Source organism: Silurus aristotelis (genome assembly GCF_946808225.1).
Source record: "Silurus aristotelis genome assembly, chromosome: 29".
Lineage (NCBI taxonomy): Eukaryota > Metazoa > Chordata > Actinopteri > Siluriformes > Siluridae > Silurus > Silurus aristotelis.
Window position 1 is genome coordinate 7589379 of NC_139602.1, and position 19380 is coordinate 7608758.

The following is a 19380-nucleotide window of genomic DNA, read 5'->3' on the forward strand; positions in this document are numbered from 1 at the left end:
GACCTGGGTTAGATTCCCGGTTAGGGAACCATCCCCAGCCACTCTTAGTGCCGGTCCCAAGCCCGGATAAATTGGGGAGGGTTGCGTTAGGAAGGGCATCCAGCGTAAAACATGTGCCAAATCAAACGTGCGGAGGATCCGCTGTGGCGACCCCTAACGGGAAAAGCCGAAAAGAAAGTTTATATATATTTATAAATAGCATTGTTTTATACTGCAAATACTATTATAAATGCTTTAATGTAATTTTAAAATGTATTAGTTTAAAATACATAAATAATGCTATAATATAAAAAGTGACCATCACTGAACACCACTGCTGGAATAAGAATTTGGAACCTTATCTGGCACCTGATCTCTGAATTATTCTTGTTCAAGTTGAATCATCAATTACATGTGCTTTTCTCTGGAAGTGTGTGTCTCATTTCACAACACCCTCTTTGACTAGTATAAATAAGTGAGAATAGCAGTTTCTGTTGAACTACATACAGCATACAAAATATGCTGATTTTTTTTTGTAGTTTCCTGATATACAAGTTCTGGTTGATGATATGAACCATAGTGAAAACAGTGAAACATATTGTGCACAGTGCTTTGAGAAACTTTGGCATGAAATTACAAATAAAATAAAAACGATCAAGAAAAAAAAAATTTATCTTTTAAATTTATATTTATATATATATGTATATTATCCAGCAAAACTAATGCTTAATTCTTCATAAATGAATAAACTCATTATAGTACATCTGTTCTCAGTGAGTAATTGTAGTGTGTCCCCATATAATCTAATCAAGTCAAGTTTATTTCCTTAGCGCTTTTCACAAAGGACATTGTCTCAAAGCAGCTTTACAGAATTTAACAGTTAAGGTGAACGATGTGTATTAATCCCTGATGAGCAGCCATGGTGACTGTGGCAAGGAAAAACTCCCTTAGATGTTATGAGGAAGAAACCTTGAGAGGAACCAGATTTAAAAGGGGAACCCATTCTCATTTGGGTGACATCAAGAGTGTGATCATAAATCTTTAAAAAAAAAAAATACAGAACACTGGAGAGTGAGAACTAACATGAGCACTGGAATGTAAGATAATAAGTAATGTTCTTTCTACAGTCTTATACAGTCATTTGAGATTATGGAACCAGGAGCTACTGAGCAACTCATAAAATAGCTCAACATTTGCGATCATCACCAGCTTCTCCATGCCACTCAAAGAGGTCCAATTTTAAAACTCCACATGAAGTGGGCTCTAAATGGTGCTGGTACGTCTCTAGATGGTTCGGGATGTTTGCGGGGTCGGCATCCATAATCTTCATGAGGTGGCACGTGACTTGAGCTGGTGCAAGCTCAGAATAGCTCGGGATGGGTAGAGAAAGAGAAGCAGTGGAAAGGAATTAGCGTAGCTGCTGTTCATGATATTAACAAGCACAAGTTGATAATGTGCCTGTGATCAGAGGTACTGGAGCACAAGGTTAAGATATGTTATGTGTTATGTGCAGTACTTGCTAAGAAGATGCATTTCTAATCTGCACTTAAACTGGGAGAGTGTGTCTGAGCCCCTAAAACTGTTCCAAAGTTTTGGAGATAAATGTGAGAATGATCTACCGCCTTTAGTGGACTTTGCTATTCTAGGAACTACTAGAAGTCCGGAGTTTTGAGCTCTCAGGGAGCGTGACCTTTTGTAGCGTGTTAGAAGACTGGAAAGATACATGGGAACCAAATCATTTAGTGTTTTGTAAGTAAATAGCAGTAGTTTGTATTGGATTTTAAACTTAACAGGTAGCCAATGTATGGACGATAGGATTGGGGGTTTTCTTCCTTTTTCGACTTCAGGGGTCGCCACAGCGGATCATCCGTCTCCACACACCCCTGTCCTCTACATCTGTGAAAAATATAATTATTACATTAAAACTCTATTCAAATTAAAGCTGAAGGTCATGTAAATGTATAATAGTCCACCTTAGAGTAAAAAAAAAATGTATGAAACTGCAAATCTATGAAAATAAGACAACTGTGAAAAACGTAATAAACTGTGATTTTAATTGCAAAATATATGTTTATGATGGGGGAGTGGTGGCTCCAGCGGTTAAGGCGCTGGGTTGCCAATCGGAAGCTCGGGGGTTCAAGCCCCGGTATCGCCAAGCTACCACTCTTGGGCCCTTGAGCAAGGCCCTTAACCCTTTATGCTCCGGGGGTCCCTTACGAGGGAAATATCAAGGTCCGTGACGTCAGAGTGACGTGGGGCCACCTTCCCGTGGGCTCACCACCTGCAGGAGGGACTGTAAGGGACTGTGCTGTGAGGATTGGGCAGCAGTCAAAGGCGGGGGCCTGCTTAGACTGCTGCCCCCGCGACCCGAATTACGGATAAGCGGGAGAAAATGAATGAATGAATGTTTATGATGCATAAATCTTTTTAAATGTTTTGAAAATATATGAAAATATACAGACAATGATACATGTACAACAACATCGTTCTAATTGTCTTAATATAATATAGATAGTGTAGTTTGATTGGTTTTAATTAATATCAGTGGATATGTTTGACACATTTAGTATCGGGGGCCCTGCCACATGTTACTATCGCCTAAAGGGTCCTTGACCTGAAAAATGTTGAAGAACCCTGATTTAAGTGCAATACTTTAAACATAACATATCATTAGATTATAGCAAGTTTTATAGCCTTCAATTAGATTTAGTTTTAGGCCAAAACATTAATCCAAAATCTGTGGTCATGAGGTGCCTCTGGTAAGACTACTCCCATGTAACTGGAGAGTGAGAAATGTATCCTTTTGGTGTTTGCAATCATTTCATCTTCATAATAATCTTTGTTTTATCAGATAGACTGAATACTAGCTTTTTAATCCCATTCTCATTACACCTCAGCATTCCACGCCACATCCTGTACATTTTCTCAGCACTAAATGTGTTGAAAACATTTTATTGGTTGGAAATTGGAAAAGAACAAGTACAATCATCTCCACAGCAGCATACTAACATGAATAAGAAATATGTTTGTTTGATTTTATATTCAATCATTGTTTGATTTATAACATTTGATTTGTTCATTTCAAATTTTGTCAACATTTTTCAAAATGCATTTTAAAGAGTGTTTTAGTATTTGAAAAGAAAAATGAAATCAAATGAAACAGTATAATGAAATATTATAAATAGCCAGTAATCAATACAATTATTTTAGTAAAGTGTTTTTAATCACTGAATTATAAATGAAGCTAAATGTAATCAGATGTTCATTACATTTCTTTTACATTCTAAAATGTTTTATAAGTCACTTCATTCTCAGCCTTTGGATCAGCAGCAAGCATTTTTTTAGATTCATTCACAACCATTTTTGCTTTGGTGTAATTGATGCCGTTGTAGGTTCCACTGGTTGGAAACTGCAGCACACTGCCATTTAAGCAAGTAATCTTGACTGTGCCAGTGTAAGGGAGATCAATGTTAGCACGGCCGATTGTGGCGATCGCATCCACGGTTTTCCCCGGAGGAATTGTGATAGGAAATGAGAACGATTCAGTTTTCTCCTCAGTGAACTCTAAAGTATACGACCTCTCAACTCCCATTGTGAAACTGAATCCACCAGAGATTTCAACAATATCAGGAATTCCTGCCTTCACTCCAATGCTAAATGACAATTCAGATTTGTTGGTAACAGACCAGGATGACTTTTTGGTGATTTTTGTGTCAGTCTGTAATGTGTACGTTAAAACTTCTGTGGTATTATTTTGAAAGGTCATGGATTTAATTTCGTCAACAGCCACATTGGGTTTCTTATCATTTAGTGTGGGATACGTAACATCTGTTAGCTCAGTGTATCTGATGGTGTTGATGAATATGAAGCCTAAGCTATCAACATCTGAACCGGAACGTCCCATGACTCCAAGACAGATCCCAGAACCAACATCAACTGGATATTCTGTTTTCAGTCCCCAGGATGTCATTTGTGGAAAAAACACCCGGGAGCGATTTGTAGTGAATCTGATGGCACCCAGACGTGTTCCAGCTCCATTCCCCCAAAGCGAAAGGGAGGTGAAGTGCTCACCATCTTCAAATATAAATTCTGAAAACTTCCCATCTTCTCGTCCAAACTGCTTGGACTGGCCATCAGTGAGCCAAACCTTGATCGCTTTTATCTGCCAGCCACCAGCCCACACCCAGATCTTTGTTATGGTGGCTCCATTTCCAATACCATTAAAATTAAAGGGACCTCCTCCTTGCCCACCAATTATAAGCACATCTGCCAGGCTTGACATGTTCTTGTTCTTTCTGTGTACCTTGAAAAAAGGTGAACAATAATGTAGTTAATTAGTTATAATGAAAAATAAATATTCTAAAAAAAAGAGGAATTTAAAAAAAGATAGCAGAGATACTTACCAAATAAGGTGATCGAAAGCAGACAGAAAGTAAAGTCTTCCTCAAAAGAAGTTTTTGGAAAGAATGCAATAAAACAGAAACTGCTATGCTCACTTATTTATACTAGTTAAAGAGGGTGTGGTGAATGGGACTCACACTTCCAGTGAAAAGCAGACAAGGTTCCAAATTCTTATGCCAGCAGTGGTGTTCAGTGATGGTCACTTTTATTGTATATAAATATATTATAACATTATTTATGTATGGTAAATAATAACTTTTACAATTACATTAAAGCATTATATATAATAATATTATTTGCAGAATAAAACAATGCTATTTATAATAATATATAAATCCATTGCCCTTTACATGGACTCCAAAACAAGATGATTGCAATTATTTAACTTAAAAACTACACAAATATTCCATATTTTGGTTTTAACTTCTATTGAATGTTCAAGTCTATTATCCCAACTATCTAGAGAGTTTTAAATATTTGTATTTCTACAGTTAACATTTTGCATTAAAATCTTCTTCTTCTTTCGGCTGCTGCCATTAGGGGTCGCCACTGCGGATCATCCGTCTCCATACTCCATGTCCTCTACATCTGCCTCTTTCAAACCAACAACCTGCATGTCTTCCCTCACCACATCCATAAACCTCCTCCTGGGCCTTCATTTTTTCCTCCTTCCTGGGGGCTCCATCCTCAGAATTCTCCTACTGATATACCCCATGTCCCTCCTCTGCACATGTCCAAACCGACAGATGTTTAAACTGAGAATATAAATGTAATTTTAAATTTGATGGCCGCTATCGGTTTAAAAAAAATGTGGACAAGCCCATATTTACCACTGTGTAACATCACATCACATCTGTCCATAAACATATGGGAACTGAGGAGAACAGTTGATGAAGTTTTTGTGAGGAGAATGTTGTCCCATATGTGTCTGAAACAAGATTCTAGCTGCTCAACACTTCTGTTTTTTTTTCTTCTGACATACTCCGTATTCACTCTGGATTGTCCAAGGATGTAGCTATCTCCACACGAGTGGTGCTTAGTTACAATCTCTGCATCCTGCTTTGAGAACCAACAAACTGTTGATAGCAAACCTTCATATTAGCCCATGAAACTTATTTACTCTCAACCAGCTCACCTACACTTTTGCTGACACACAAAGTTTCAGGTTATATTATCAATCACCTATGTAGTTTAGACTAATGAATGCTTACACGAAACAGGAGCTTTCTTTTGTAGTAAAGTCTTTTCTATTTCTGCAAAGAAAGAAGAGAGAAAAACTTGTGCCACCTCTCTGGTCTGTGTCTTTCCTGGACACATTTTTCTGCAGAAATGATTCAACACACGAGGTGAGGAAACAAAACATATACCAGACAAGGCAATAGTTGTGGTAGTCAACCCACATGTATAATGTTTAATTATGTGGCAACACTACCCAAACATTTGGTGCCTGAGATATGAGTTTATTATATCTTTTCATGCTAAAATCAATAATAGTGTCTCTTTTAGGTGGACTTCTACAAAAAGGAAAATATTTCACAAGTAGAAAACCAAAGTATTCTAAAGTCAAATGTGAAGCCATCTGGCCAACAGCTAAAGTTTGGTCAAAAGACAGTGATCCTAAGTATAACATCTACTATAAATCTTTAACAGAATGGTAAAAAAAAAAATCAAGGTTGCAAATGCCCAGTCAAAGTCCAGACCTAAACCCGATTGAAAGGTTTTAGATCAAATTTAAGAGAGCAGTACATAAACAAATACACACAAACCTCAATGATCTGAAATAACGCTGAAAAGAAGAGCAGGCCAAAATTCCCTCACAACAATGTAAAAAAAAAAAAAAAAAATACAGAAAATGATTACCTCAAGTTTTTTTTTCTACAAGCGAGTCAAACTATACTTAGTTTTCACACATGGCTTTATTTTTGTAAAATGAATCAATTTCAAGGTATAATATGTTTTTCATTTGAGATTGTATTCACCAAATGTTAAGACATGTTAAAGACCAGATGATTTTTATTACAGATACACAAAAAAGCTACTAAAGTACAGTAACGAATTACATTTACTTTTTACATTTACTGTTACTCTCCACCACTGTTACAGTGTGTTCAGATTAGGTAGAGAAGAGTAGAGACTTTGGCAAGACTAGCTATGACAGAATAACTAAAAGAAAGAGCCCGTCGTTTCACCATCAACAAACCCTAAGTGAACACATGAGAGAATGGCGCAGGCATAAGGCAGATTCAGAGCTGAAATAAAAAATGATATTGTTGAGTTTATGGGGGTTTTGTGCATAGACTTAAATCTTTCCCTTGTAAAAATGGTGTGTGAAAAGATATTTGTATTTCAGAGGGTTTGATGATTTTTGTGAGCTTTAGTGGACCAGATTAGAAATTCCAATTCATCATGTAGCCCAAACATACTTAACTTAGAGCTTAAGGCTAGAGGAAATAAACTTCAGCCATTCCAGGAAGGAACAGGGAAACAAAATTTGTGCTGACCAGATTTGACAAGCCCATACAGGTTTATTAATACCTTCAGTCATTTTTGTTAAAATATTAACTTTTCACATTGTCTTAATGTTTATTTCACGATTATATCTGACCATTTCAACTACACTGGATTTATTATTCATTAAACCAAACCTAACTGCAGGTAATACAGTGAGAAATGTGATAATACCGAGGAACTGACATATGCTTGATTGCAATTCTTTTCACAATGTGCTAGACAAAGCCGCATCTCTGATGGTATGAAAGCACATTAGTGCCTGTGGAATAGACAGTTTGCACATTTGGATAGGCTCCATTAATGCTGTACAGTATAAACAGGTTTTAGAGCAACAAATGCTTCCATCCAGAAAATTTCTTTTTAAGGAAAGGCCTTGCATATTTGAGAAAAACAATGCTAACTGCATACTGCATCTACTACAATAGCATGACTTCATAGTAAAATAATCCAGGTGCGTAACTAGCTTGCATGCAGTCTAGACCTTTTACCATTGGAAAACATTTGGGACATCAAGAAACTAAAAACAAAAAGAAAAAAAAACAGAAGTGTTGAGCAGCTAGAATCTTGTTTCAGACACATATGGGACAACATTCTCCTCACAAAAACTTCATCAACTGTTCTCCTCAGTTCCCATATGTTTATGGACAGATGTGATGTGATGTTACACAGTGGTTAATATGGGCTTGTGCACTTTTTTTTTAAACCAATTGTGGCCATCAAATTGAAAATTATATATATATTCTCAGTTTAAACATCTTATGGTTTGGACATGTGCAGAGGAGGGACATGGGGTATATCAGTAGGAGAATTCTGAAGATGGAGCCACCAGGAAAGAGGAAAAGAAATGCAATCACCTTGTTTTGGAGTCCATGTAAAGGCCAATGGTTTTATATATAATTATAAATATGATGCATAAATCTTTTTAAATGTTTTGAAAATATATGAAAATATACAGACAATGAAACATGTACAACAACATAGTTCTAATTGTCTTAATATAATATAGATAGTGTAGTTTGATTGTTTTTCATTAATATCAGTGGATATGTTTGACACATTTAGTATCGGGGGCCCTGCCACATGTTACTATCGCCTAAAGGGTCCTTGACCTGAAGAATTTTGAAGAACTCTGATTTAAGTGCAATACTTTAAACATAACATATCATTAGATTATAGCAAGTTTTATAGCCTTCAATTAGATTTAGTTTTAGGCCAAAACATCAATCCAAAATCTGTGGTCATGAGGTGCCTCTGGTAAGACTACTCCCATGTAACTGGAGAGTGAGAAATGTATCCTTTGGTGTTTGCAATCATTTCATCTTCATAATAATCTTTGTTTTATCAGATAGACTGAATACTAGCTTTTTAATCCCATTCTCATTACACCTCAGCATTCCACGCCACATCCTGTACATTTTCTCAGCACTAAATGTGACTCTGAAGAGAAAGAATTCAATGAAAAATTGTAGGGTGAATTAAATTTAATCAGATGTTCATTACATTTCTTTTACATTCTAAAATGTTTTATAAGTCACTTCATTCTCAGCCTTTGGATCAGCAGCAAGCATTTTTTTCAGATTCTCTAAAAAACTCTAAAGTATACGACCTCTCAACTATCATTGTGAAACTGAATCCACCGGAGATTTCAACAATATTAGGAATTCCTGCCTTCACTCCAATGTTAAATGTGAATTCAGCCTTGTTGGTAACAGACCAGGATTACTTTTTGGTGATTTTTGTGGCAGTATCAAATGTGTACTTTAAATCTCCTGTGGTATTATTTTGATAGGTCATAGATTTAATTTCTTCAACAGCCAAATTGGGTTACTCATCATTTAGTGTGGGATATGTAACATCTGTTAGCTCAGTGTATCTGATAGTGTTGATGAATATGAAGCCTAAGCTATCAACATCTGAACCGGAACGTCCCATGATTCCAAGACAGATCCCAGAACCAACATCAACTGGATATTCTGTTTTCAGTCCCCAGGATGTCATTTGTGGAAAAAAAACACCCGGGAGCGATTTGTAGTGAATCTGATGGCACCCAGACGTGTTCCAGCTCCATTCCCCCAAAGCGAAAGGGAGGTGAAGTGCTCACCATCTTCAGTGCTGTGCATTTCCTGTGACGTAGCTTCCTGTGTTTGACTTGTTTGCCGCGAGTTCCGTGTTTGTATTTCTCTCGGCGTTTTCAAACAAACTTTGCTATTTACCTATCCTTTTTTCACTTTTAATAATCCTAAATTGTTTTTGTCTTCCTGACTTGTGCCTGTAGTTTATTAACTCGACTATCACTAGTGTTGTTTATATTAATTGCCTCTCACTCATATCTCTGTATCTTAACTCTGATCGTGATTATAAGCACTATGCCGGTTGTTTGTCTGCATTCGAGCACAGGCGAGGACTCGTTCGAGTTGCAAACAGTGGCGTTGGAGATGGAGGCCTTGGAGAAACAAATTTGCGAGCTGCATGCAAAGCATGCCCGGCTACGAGAGCGGCGCTGGCAACATCCCGGGCGGACGCGCACTCGTCCCAGGTAAACTCCCGGGTTGAACCTAACGCTCCCAGCACATCAACTTCGCGTGCTTCTCTGCCCAGGCCCAGCGCACCTACAACTCCGGCACCGGTGCAATACGGACCCTGGATGCGGCCGCGGCGGAAGAGACAAGCCAAGCCCCGATCGAGGACGTCTCCACCTCCACCACCGGCCTTCGAGATCTCGACCGAGAACCGCTTCGTCACCCTCTGTGAGACGGAACGCGACACTGTGATTCTCGGAGATTCCATCATCCGGCATGTCCGCGCTACCCGAACCAAAGGTAAGGTGCACACTCGCTGTTTTCCTGGTGCTCGTGTTCTCGACGTTGCTGCGCAGGTACCCGCGATCCTAAACGAGAACTTCGTAGCTGTTGTTCTCCATGCGAATGGAGCGAATGACACCAGGCTGCGGCAAACGGAGATCTTAAAGAGGGACTTCAGGATCCTGGTGGAGACGGTACGCAGCACATCACCCACAACGAGGATCATAGTGTCAGGACCTCTTCCCACTTACCAGCGAGGGGCTGAGAAGTTTAGTAGACTTTTAGCACTAAATGAATGGTTACAGTCATGGTGTCGACAGCACAAACTTCTCTTTATTAATAACTGGAACTGTTTCTGGGAGCGTCCTAGGTTCTTCCGCCCTGATGGCCTGCACCCCAGCAGAGTTGGAGCAGCAGTGCTATCAGATAACATCTCTAGGATACTTCACACCATCTGACTGGTAAGACATCAAGAAATATTCAACTATGAGAACACGCATACAACAGACCAAATAGTTACAAGTACACACACAGTCCAGTTTATAGAAACCGTGTCTATTCCTCGTGTAGTAAAACCAAGAATTAAATACACAAGATCCAGAAATAATCTTATTACAGTTAAAACTGAAAAATGCCAGATAAACAAACACAATACAGTTCTAAAGTTTGGTCTTTTAAACATTAGATCACTTGCACCCAAAGCACTGATTGTAAATGATCACAGATAATAATCTCGATGCACTCTGTCTCACTGAGACCTGGATTAAACCAGATGATTATATGGATCTAAACGAGTCTACACCGTCAGGATATGTTTATAAGCATGAGCCCCGTCAAACTGGTCGTGGGGGGGGGGGGGGGTTGTATATTTATAGTGCCTTTCTTAATGTTAGTCAGATATTAGGATTCACTTTTAAATTATTTGAAGTGCTCGTTCTTAAAATTGTACTTTCAGGCATACATAGAAAACTCGCTCTGGTCACTGTGTACAGACCCCCAGGGCCTTACGCTGATTTTCTTCAAGAGTTTGCTTGTTTCCTTTCAGACCTCTTGATCAGTTTTGATAAAGTGCTGCTTGTAGGAGATTTTAATATTCATGTAGATGATGCAAACGATGCCCTAGGATTATCATTTGTCGACATCACAGACCATTATCCATGGTTTTCTATCCTCACTGGGAGACTGCTTCCTGTGACGTAGCTTCCTGTGACGTAGCTTCCTGTGTTTGACTTGTTTGCCGCGAGTTACGTGTTTGTATCTCTCGGCGTCTTTCAAACAAACTTTGCTATCTATCTATCCGTTTTTCCTCTTTTAATAATCCTTAATTGTTTTTGTCTTTCTGACTTGTGCCTGTAGTTAGTTAACTCGACTATAACTAGTGTTGTTTATATTTATTTTCTCTCACTCACATCTCTGTATAATAAATCTGTTCGTGACGATAAGCACTATGCCGGTTGTTTGTCTGCATTCGAGCACAGGTGAGGACTCGTTCGAGTTGCAAACGGTGGCGTTGGAGATGGAGGCATTGGAGAAACAGATTCGCGAGCTGCATGTAAAGCATGACCGGCTGCGAGAGCGGAAAGCGGCGCTGGAAACATCCCGGGCGGACGCGCACTCATCCCAGGTAAACTCCCAGGTTGAACCTAACGCTCCCAGCACATCAACTCCGCGTGCTTCTATGCCCAGGCCCAGCGCACCTACAACTCCGGCACCGGTGCAACATGGACCCTGGATGCGACCGCGGCGGAAGAGACAAGCCAAGCCCCGATCGAGGACGTCTCCACCTCCACCACCGGCCTTCGAGATCTCGACCGAGAACCGCTTCGTCCCCCTCCGCGAGACGGAACGCGACACTGTTATTCTCGGAGATTCCATCGTCCGGCATGTCCGCGCTACCCGAGCTAAAGGTAAGGTGCACACTCGCTGTTTTCCTGGTGCTCGTGTTCTGGATGTCGCTGCACAGGTACCCGCGATCCTGAACGAGAACTTCGGAGCGGTTGTTCTCCATGCCGGATCAAACGACACCAGGCTGCGGCAAACGGAGATCTTAAAGAGGGACTTCAGGATCCTGGTGGAGACGGTACGCAGCACATCACCCACAACGAGGATCATTGTGTCAGGACCTCTTCCCACTTACCAGCGAGGGGCTGAGAAGTTTAGTAGACTTTTAGCTCTAAATGAATGGTTACAGTCATGGTGTCGAGAAAATAAACTTCTCTTTGTTAATAACTGGAACTGTTTCTGGGAGCGTCCTAGGTTCTTCCGCCCTGATGGCCTGCACCCCAGCAGAGTTGGAGCAGCAGTGCTATCAGATAACATCTCTAGGATACTACACACCATCTGACTGGTAAGACATCAAGAAATCTTCAACTATAAGAACACGCATACTACAGACCAAATAGTTACAAGTTCACACACAGCCCAGTTTATAGAAACCGTATCTATTCCTCGTGTAGTAAAACCAAGAATTACATACACAAGATCCAGAAATAATCTTATTGCAGTTAAAACTGAAAAATGCCAGATAAACAAACACAACAAAGTTCTAAAGTTCGGTCTTTTAAACATTAGATCACTTGCACCCAAAGCACTGATTGTAAATGAGATGATCACAGAGAATAATCTCGATGCACTCTGTCTCACTTAAACCAGGTGATTATATGGGTCTAAACGAGTCGACACCGTCAGGATATGTTTATAAGCATGAGCCCCGTCAGACTGGTCGTGGGGGGGGTGTAGGAACCATTTATAGTGCTTCTCTTAATGTTAGTCAGAGATTAGGATTCAGCTTTAAATCATTTGAAGTGCTCGTTCTTAAAATTGCACTTTCAGAGATGCATAGAAAACTCGCTCTGGTCACCGTGTACAGACCCCCAGGACCCTACGCTGATTTTCTTCATGAGTTTGCTTGTTTTCTCTCAGACCTCCTGATCAGCTTTGATAAAGTGCTGCTTGTAGGAGATTTTAATATTCATGTAGATGATGCAAACGATGCCCTAGGATTATCATTTGTCGATTTACTAAACTCTTTTGGAGTTAAACAAAACGTCACCAGACCAACCCACCGTTTTAACCACACACTAGACTTAATAATATCCCACGGAGCAGACGTCACTGATATAGATATTTTACCCCAGAGTGATGACATCACAGACCATTATCTCCTACTGTACACACTACCGGTAGAGCAGATTAACCGTGTTTCACCACGTTATCGACCTGGTAGGACTATTATTCCAACCACTAAGGACAGATTCATAAATAACCTGCCTGATTTATCTCAGTTTCACATTAAACCCATAAATGCTGATCATCTTGATGAGATGGCGAACAACATAGACCTTATCCTCACTAGCACTTTAGACACTGTTGCCCCCATCCGGTTAAAAAAGGTTCGAGAACAAGCACCTGCACCTTGGTATAATAGTCATACGCATGCCCTAAAGAGAACAACACGTAATCTGGAGAGAAAATGGAGGAAAACTAAATTGGAGGTATTTAGAATTGCGTATAAAGACAGTATGCTTAGCTACAGACAGGCGCTAAAAGCTGCTAGAGCTAAACACCTGAGCAAACTCATAGAAAATAACAAAAACAATCCCAGGTTCCTTTTCAGTACAGTCGCTAAATTAACAACAAATCAGGGATCTGAAAAATGTGTTCCATCACAGTTTAGTAGTGAAGACTTTATGAATTTCTTCACTGAAAAAATAGATAACATTCGAAAAACAATTGTGGCAGTTCAACCTCTGACAGCATCTCCCGACACAATCGTACTTACAACCCCACAACTACACTGTTTTACAGGTATAGGACAGGAAGAGCTGTATGATGCTATTATGAAAGCTAAATCAACAACATGTCAGTTAGATCCAATTCCCACTAAACTACTGAAGGAAGTGTTATATACAGCTGGTGAGCCTCTTTTAAATATTATTAACTCCTCACTATCGTTAGGTCATGTCCCTAAATCCCTCAAGTTAGCAGTTATTAAGCCCCTCATTAAAAAACCTAATCTGGATCCAAACACGCTATCGAATTACAGACCAATTTCAAATCTCCCATTTATGTCTAAGATTTTAGAAAAGATTGTCGCTGCCCAGTTATGTAACCACTTGCAGGAGAACAATATCTTTGAAGAGTTTCAGTCAGGTTTTAGGCCCCATCATAGCACAGAAACTGCTCTAGTTAAAATCACTAACGACCTGTTTTTAGCTTCAGACCAAGGCTACATCTCCCTATTAGTTTTACTAGATCTTAGTGCTGCGTTCGACACTATAGATCATGATCTTCTCCTCGATCGCTTACAGAATTACATCGGTATTCAGGGACAGGCATTAAGCTGGTTTAAATCCTACCTGTCCAATCGTTACCATTTTGTAGATTTAAATGGAGAGCTATCCAGGATAATGCTAGTAAATTATGGCGTGCCACAAGGGTCAGTTCTGGGACCCCTGCTTTTTACAATATACATGCTTCCATTAGGAAATATTATTAGAAGGCATGGAATTAGCTTCCATTGTTATGCTGATGATACCCAGCTATATATTTCATCCAAACCAGGCGATACAGCTCAATTAGCTCGCATAACTGAGTGTGTTGAAGAAATAAGAGATTGGATGACCCATAACTTTCTGCTATTAAATCCTGATAAAACGGAGATTTTGCTCATCGGCCCAAAAAATAGTACACAGAAGCTCCAGCATCTCAGCCTGCATTTAGACGGTTGTTCTGTAACTACTAGTTCAACGGTAAAAGACCTGGGAGTTATTTTAGACAGCAACTTATCTTTTAAAAATCACATCAATCAAGTTACAAAAACAGCCTTCTTTCACCTTAGAAATATTTCTAAGCTAAGAAATATGTTATCTATATCTGATGCAGAGAAGCTCGTCCATGCGTTTATGACCTCTAGAATAGACTACTGTAATGCATTACTAGGTGGATGTCCTGCATCATTAATAAACAAGCTTCAGTTAGTTCAGAATGCCGCAGCAAGAGTTCTTACTAGGTCAAGAAAATACGATCATATAACCCCAATCTTATCGTCCCTACATTGGCTTCCTATTAAGTTTCGAATAGACTACAAACTACTGCTACTCACTTATAAAGCACTAAATGGTTTGGCTCCCATGTATCTATCCAGTCTCTTAACACGCTACAATCCATCACGCTCCCTGAGATCTCAAAACTCTGGGCTTCTAGTAGTTCCTAGAATAGCAAAGTCCACTAAAGGCGGTAGAGCATTTTCACATTTAGCTCCTAAACTCTGGAATAGTCTTCCTGACAGTGTTCGGGGTTCAGATACACTCTCCCAGTTTAAGTGCAGATTAAAAACATATCTTTTTAGCAAAGCCTACACATAACACACATCACACACATCACATCACAACCTTGTGCTCCAGAACATCTGATCACATGCACATTATCAACTTGTGCTGTTAATATCATGAACAGCAGCTACGCTAATTCCTCTCCACTGCTTCTCTTTCTCTCCCCATCCCGAGGCTTCCTGAGGTTTGGCCAGCTCCAGTCACGTCCCACCTCGTGAAGATTATGGACCTATGGATGATCATGGAGAAGTAGATGCCGAGTGTTTAAAGGCCCTGGCATGGAGAAGCTGATGCTGGATCTATGATGATCACAAATTGTTCTGTATTGTTGAAAGATTTATGACCAAACTTTTGATGTCACCCATATGAGGATGGGTTCCCCTTTGAGTCTGGTTCCTCTCAAGGTTTCTTCCTCATATCATCTAAGGGAGTTTTTCCTTGCCACTGTCGCCACAGCTGCTCATCAGGGACAAACGCACACCATTCACCTTCACTGTTGTTTTCTGTAAAGCTGCTTTGAGACAATGTCTGTTGTGAAAAGCGCTATACAAATAAACTTGACTTGACTTGACTTGACATTATCTTATACTGTACACACTACCGGTAGAGCAGATTAGACGTGTTTCACCACGTTATCAACTTGGTAGGACTATTGTTCCGACCACTAAGGACAGATTCATAAATAACCTGCCCGATTTATCTCAGTTTCACACTAAACCCATAACTGCTGATAATCTTGATGAGATGGCGAACAACATAGACCGTATTCTCACTAGCACTTTAGACACTGTTGCCCACATCCAGTTAAAAAAGGTTAGAGAACAAGCACCTGCACCTTGGTATAATAGTCATATGCATGCCCTGAAGAGAACAGCACGTAATCTGGAGAGAAAATGGAGGAAATCTAAATTGGAGGTATTTAGAATTGCGTATAAAGACTGTATGCTCAGCTACAGACAGGCGCTAAAAGCTGCTAGAGCTGAACACCTGAGCAAACTCATAGAAAATAACAAAAACAATCCCAGGTTCCTCTTCAGTACAGTCGCTAAATTAACTACAAATCAGGTATCTGAAAAATGTGTTCCATAACAGTTTAGTAGTGAGGACTTTATGAATTTCTTCAATGAAAAAAATAGATAACATTAGAAAAACAATTGTGGCAGTTCAACCTCTGACAGCATCTCCCGACACAATCTTACCTACAACCCCACAACTACACTGTTTTACATGTATGGGACAGGAAGAGCTGTATGATGCTATTATCAAAGCTAAATCAACAACATGTCAGTTAGATCCAATTTCCACTAAACTACTAAAGGAAGTGTTCCATACAGCTGGTGAGCCTCTCCTGAATATTATTAACTCCTCACTATCTTTAGGTCATGTCCCTAAATCCCTCAAGCTAGCAGTTATCAAGCCCCTCATTAAAAAACCTAATCTGGATCCAAACACGCTATCGAATTACAGACCCATTTCAAATCTCCCATTTATGTCTACGATTTTAGAAAAGATTGTCGCTGCCCAGTTATGTTCCCACTTGCAAGAGAACAATATCTTTGAAGAGTTTCAGTCAGGTTTTAGGCCCCATCATAGCACAGAAACTGCCCTAGTTAAAATCACTAATGACCTGTTTTTAGCTTCAGACCAAGGCTACATCTCTCTATTAGTTTTACTAGATCTTAGTGCTGCGTTCGACACTATAGACCATGATTTTCTCCTCGATAGCTTACAGAATTACATCGGCATTCAGGGACAAGCATTAAGCTGGTTTAAATCCTACCTGTCTGATCGTTACCATTTTGTAGATTTAAATGGAGAGCTATCCAGGCTAATGCTATTAAATTATGGCATGCCACAAGGGTCAGTTCTAGGACGCCTGCTTTTCACAATATACATGCTTCCTTTAGGAAATATTATTAGAAGGCATGGAATAACTTCCATTGTTATGCTGATGATACTCAGCTATATATCTCATCTAAACCAGGCGATACAGCTCAATTAGCTCGCATAACTGAGTGTGTTAAAGAAATAAGAGATTGGATGACCCATAACTTTCTGCTATTAAATTCTGATAAAACAGAGATTTTGCTCATCGGCCCAAAAACTAGTACACAGAAGCTCCAGCATCTCAGCCTGCATTTAGACGGATGTTCTGTAACTACTAGCTCAACGGTAAAAGACCTGGGAGTTATTTTAGACAGCAACTTATCTTTTTTAAAATCATATCAATCAAGTTACAAAAACAGCCTTCTTTCACCTTAGAAATATTTCTAAGCTAAGAAATATGTTATCTATATCCGATGCAGAGAAGCTCGTCCATGCGTTCATGACCTCCAGAATAGACTAGTGTAATGCATTACTAGGTGGATGTCCTGCATCATTAATAAACAAGCTTCAGTTAGTTAAGAATGCGGCAGCAAGAGTTCTTACTAGGTCAAGAAAATATGATCATATAACCCCAATCTTATCGTCTCTACACTGGCTTCCTGTTAAGTTTCGAATAGACTACAAACTACTACTTCTTACTTATAAAGCACTGAACGGTTTGGCTTCCATGTATCTCTTCAGTCTTTTAACACGCTACAATCCGTCACGCTCCCTGAGATCTCAAAACTCTGGGCTTCTAGTAGTTCCTAAAGTAGCAAAGTCCACAAAAGGCGGTAGATCATTCTCACATTTAGCTCCCCAACTCTGGAATAGTCTTCCTGACAGTGTTCGGGGCTCAGACACGCTCTCCCAGTTTAAGTGCAGATTAAAAACGTATCTTTTTAGCAAAGCCTACACATAACACACATCACATCATAACCTTGTACTCCAGAACATCTGATCACATGCACATTATCAACTTGTGCTGTTAATATCATGAACAACAGCTACGCTAATTCCTCTCCACTGCTTCTCTTTCTCTCCCCATCCCGAGGCTTTCTGAGGTTTGGCCAGCTCCAGTTACGTCCCACCTCGTGAAGATTATGGACCTATGGGTTATCATGGAGAAGTAGATGCAGAACTCGCAAACATCCCGAACCATCTACAGATGTACGAGTGCCAATTGGATCCCACTACATGTGTGGCATTGGACGGGTTCCCCTTTTGAGTCTGGTTCCTCTCAAGGTTTCTTCCTCATAACATCTAAGGGAGTTTTTCCTTGCCACAGTCGCCACGGCTTGCTCATCAGGGACAAATGCACACCATGACTGTTGATTTCTGTAAAGCTGCTTTGAGAGACAATGTCTGTTGTGAAAAGCGCTATAGAAATAAACTTGACTTGACCATCTTCAAATATAAATTCTGAAAACTTCCCATCTTCTCGTAAAAACTGCTTGGACTGGCCATCAGTGAGCCAAACCTTGATCGCTTTTATCTGCCAGCCACCAGCCCACACCCAGATCTTTTTTATGGTGGCTCCATTTCCAATACCATTCAAATCAAAGCGACTTCCTCCTTGCCCACCAATTATAAGCACATCTGCCAGGTTTGACATGTTCTTGTTCTTTCTGTGTACCTTGAGAAAAGGTGAACAATAATGTAGTCAATTAGTTATAATGAAAAATAAATATTCTAAAAAAAGAAGAATAAAAAAAAAGACAAATTTTAGATTCCTAATGGCTTATAAATAAATCTTTCAGATGTCTTAGAGACTTTACCCCACACTTGCAACACTACTAAATAAGTCCTCTATATCTGCCTCTTTCAAACCAACTACCTGCATGTCTTCCCTCATCACATCCATAAACCTCCTCCTTAGCCTTCATCTTTTCCTCCTTCCTGGGGGCTCCATCCTCAGCATTCTACTGATCTACCCCATGTCTCTCCTCTGCACATCTTCTCACCTCTCTCACTTTGTCTTTGCAAGATTGGGTCATTTCATGCCAAAGTTTCTCAAAACACTGTGCACAAAATGATTCAATGTTTTTACTATGGTTCATACCATCAACCAGAACTTATATATCAGGGAAAAAAGCAACTGCTTTTTTTGTTTGTTTGTTTGTTTGTTTGTTTTTTGTTTGTTTGTCTTACTGTTTTAACACAAATCACAAACATAAATTTGCCAAACTTTGAGTCAACTGCAAGTCTTTTTTCTTCAAATGACAGAGCATGAAACTGGTTGACTTTCTAAGGAACATTCACATTAACTGTCATGGTTCATACAGACTCCTTAGTGATGTTCCACAGGGCTCATTGTTGCGTCCCCTTCTCACTCTGTACAGACACTTTTTGTGAGGTCATAACCACATAACCTTTTGTACTGCTGTCATACCGGTGCCACAGTCAATTGAACTAAACTTTGAGCATAACTATAAGGAAGTGTTGGTTTATGACTAAGCTATCGTTAGAGACCATCACAAATTACAGAT

General features: G+C 39.7%; 2 protein-coding genes and 1 pseudogene across 4 annotated transcripts; 1 reads left to right on the forward strand and 2 right to left on the reverse strand.

Moving 5' to 3' along the window:
* Positions 1-3091: 3091 nt before the first annotated feature.
* LOC310722726 (aerolysin-like protein) lies at positions 3092-18514 on the reverse strand. Of its 2 annotated transcripts, XM_083535400.1 has the most exons (2): positions 18291-18514; positions 3092-4045 (listed from the first exon to the last, which is right to left on the reverse strand). In XM_083535400.1, the coding sequence occupies exons 1-2, from the start codon at positions 18504-18506 to the stop codon at positions 3263-3265; spliced, it is 999 nt and encodes a 332-aa protein (XP_083391526.1). In that variant the 5' UTR covers positions 18507-18514; the 3' UTR covers positions 3092-3262. The 2 variants fall into 2 exon arrangements, with proteins under 2 accessions (XP_083391526.1, XP_083391525.1); XM_083535399.1 differs by lacking the exon at positions 18291-18514 and having other exon boundaries at positions 3092-4276.
* On the reverse strand, positions 8446-9011 carry LOC310722948 (aerolysin-like protein pseudogene; annotated as a pseudogene). Its single transcript has one exon. The product of its transcript is annotated as an aerolysin-like protein pseudogene (transcript).
* LOC310722749 (uncharacterized protein) lies at positions 9167-13150 on the forward strand. Its single transcript, XM_083535439.1, has 2 exons — positions 9167-10749; positions 12628-13150. The coding sequence occupies exon 1, from the start codon at positions 9536-9538 to the stop codon at positions 10148-10150; it is 615 nt and encodes a 204-aa protein (XP_083391565.1). The 5' UTR covers positions 9167-9535; the 3' UTR covers positions 10151-10749; positions 12628-13150.
* Positions 18515-19380: the final 866 nt, after the last annotated feature.

Bases quoted from the DNA above. Each gene is read 5' to 3' on its own strand.
- LOC310722749 (XM_083535439.1), top strand. From the start codon at position 9,536: ATGCGGCCGCGGCGGAAGAGACAAGCCAAGCCCCGATCGAGGACGTCT.
- LOC310722726 (XM_083535400.1), bottom strand. From the start codon at position 18,506: ATGTCAAACCTGGCAGATGTGCTTATAATTGGTGGGCAAGGAGGAAGT. The intron at 4,046-18,290 runs GTCAAGTTTATT...GAAGATGGTGAG, and splicing joins TTATATTTGAAGATGGTCAA to CACTTCACCTCCCTTTCGCT.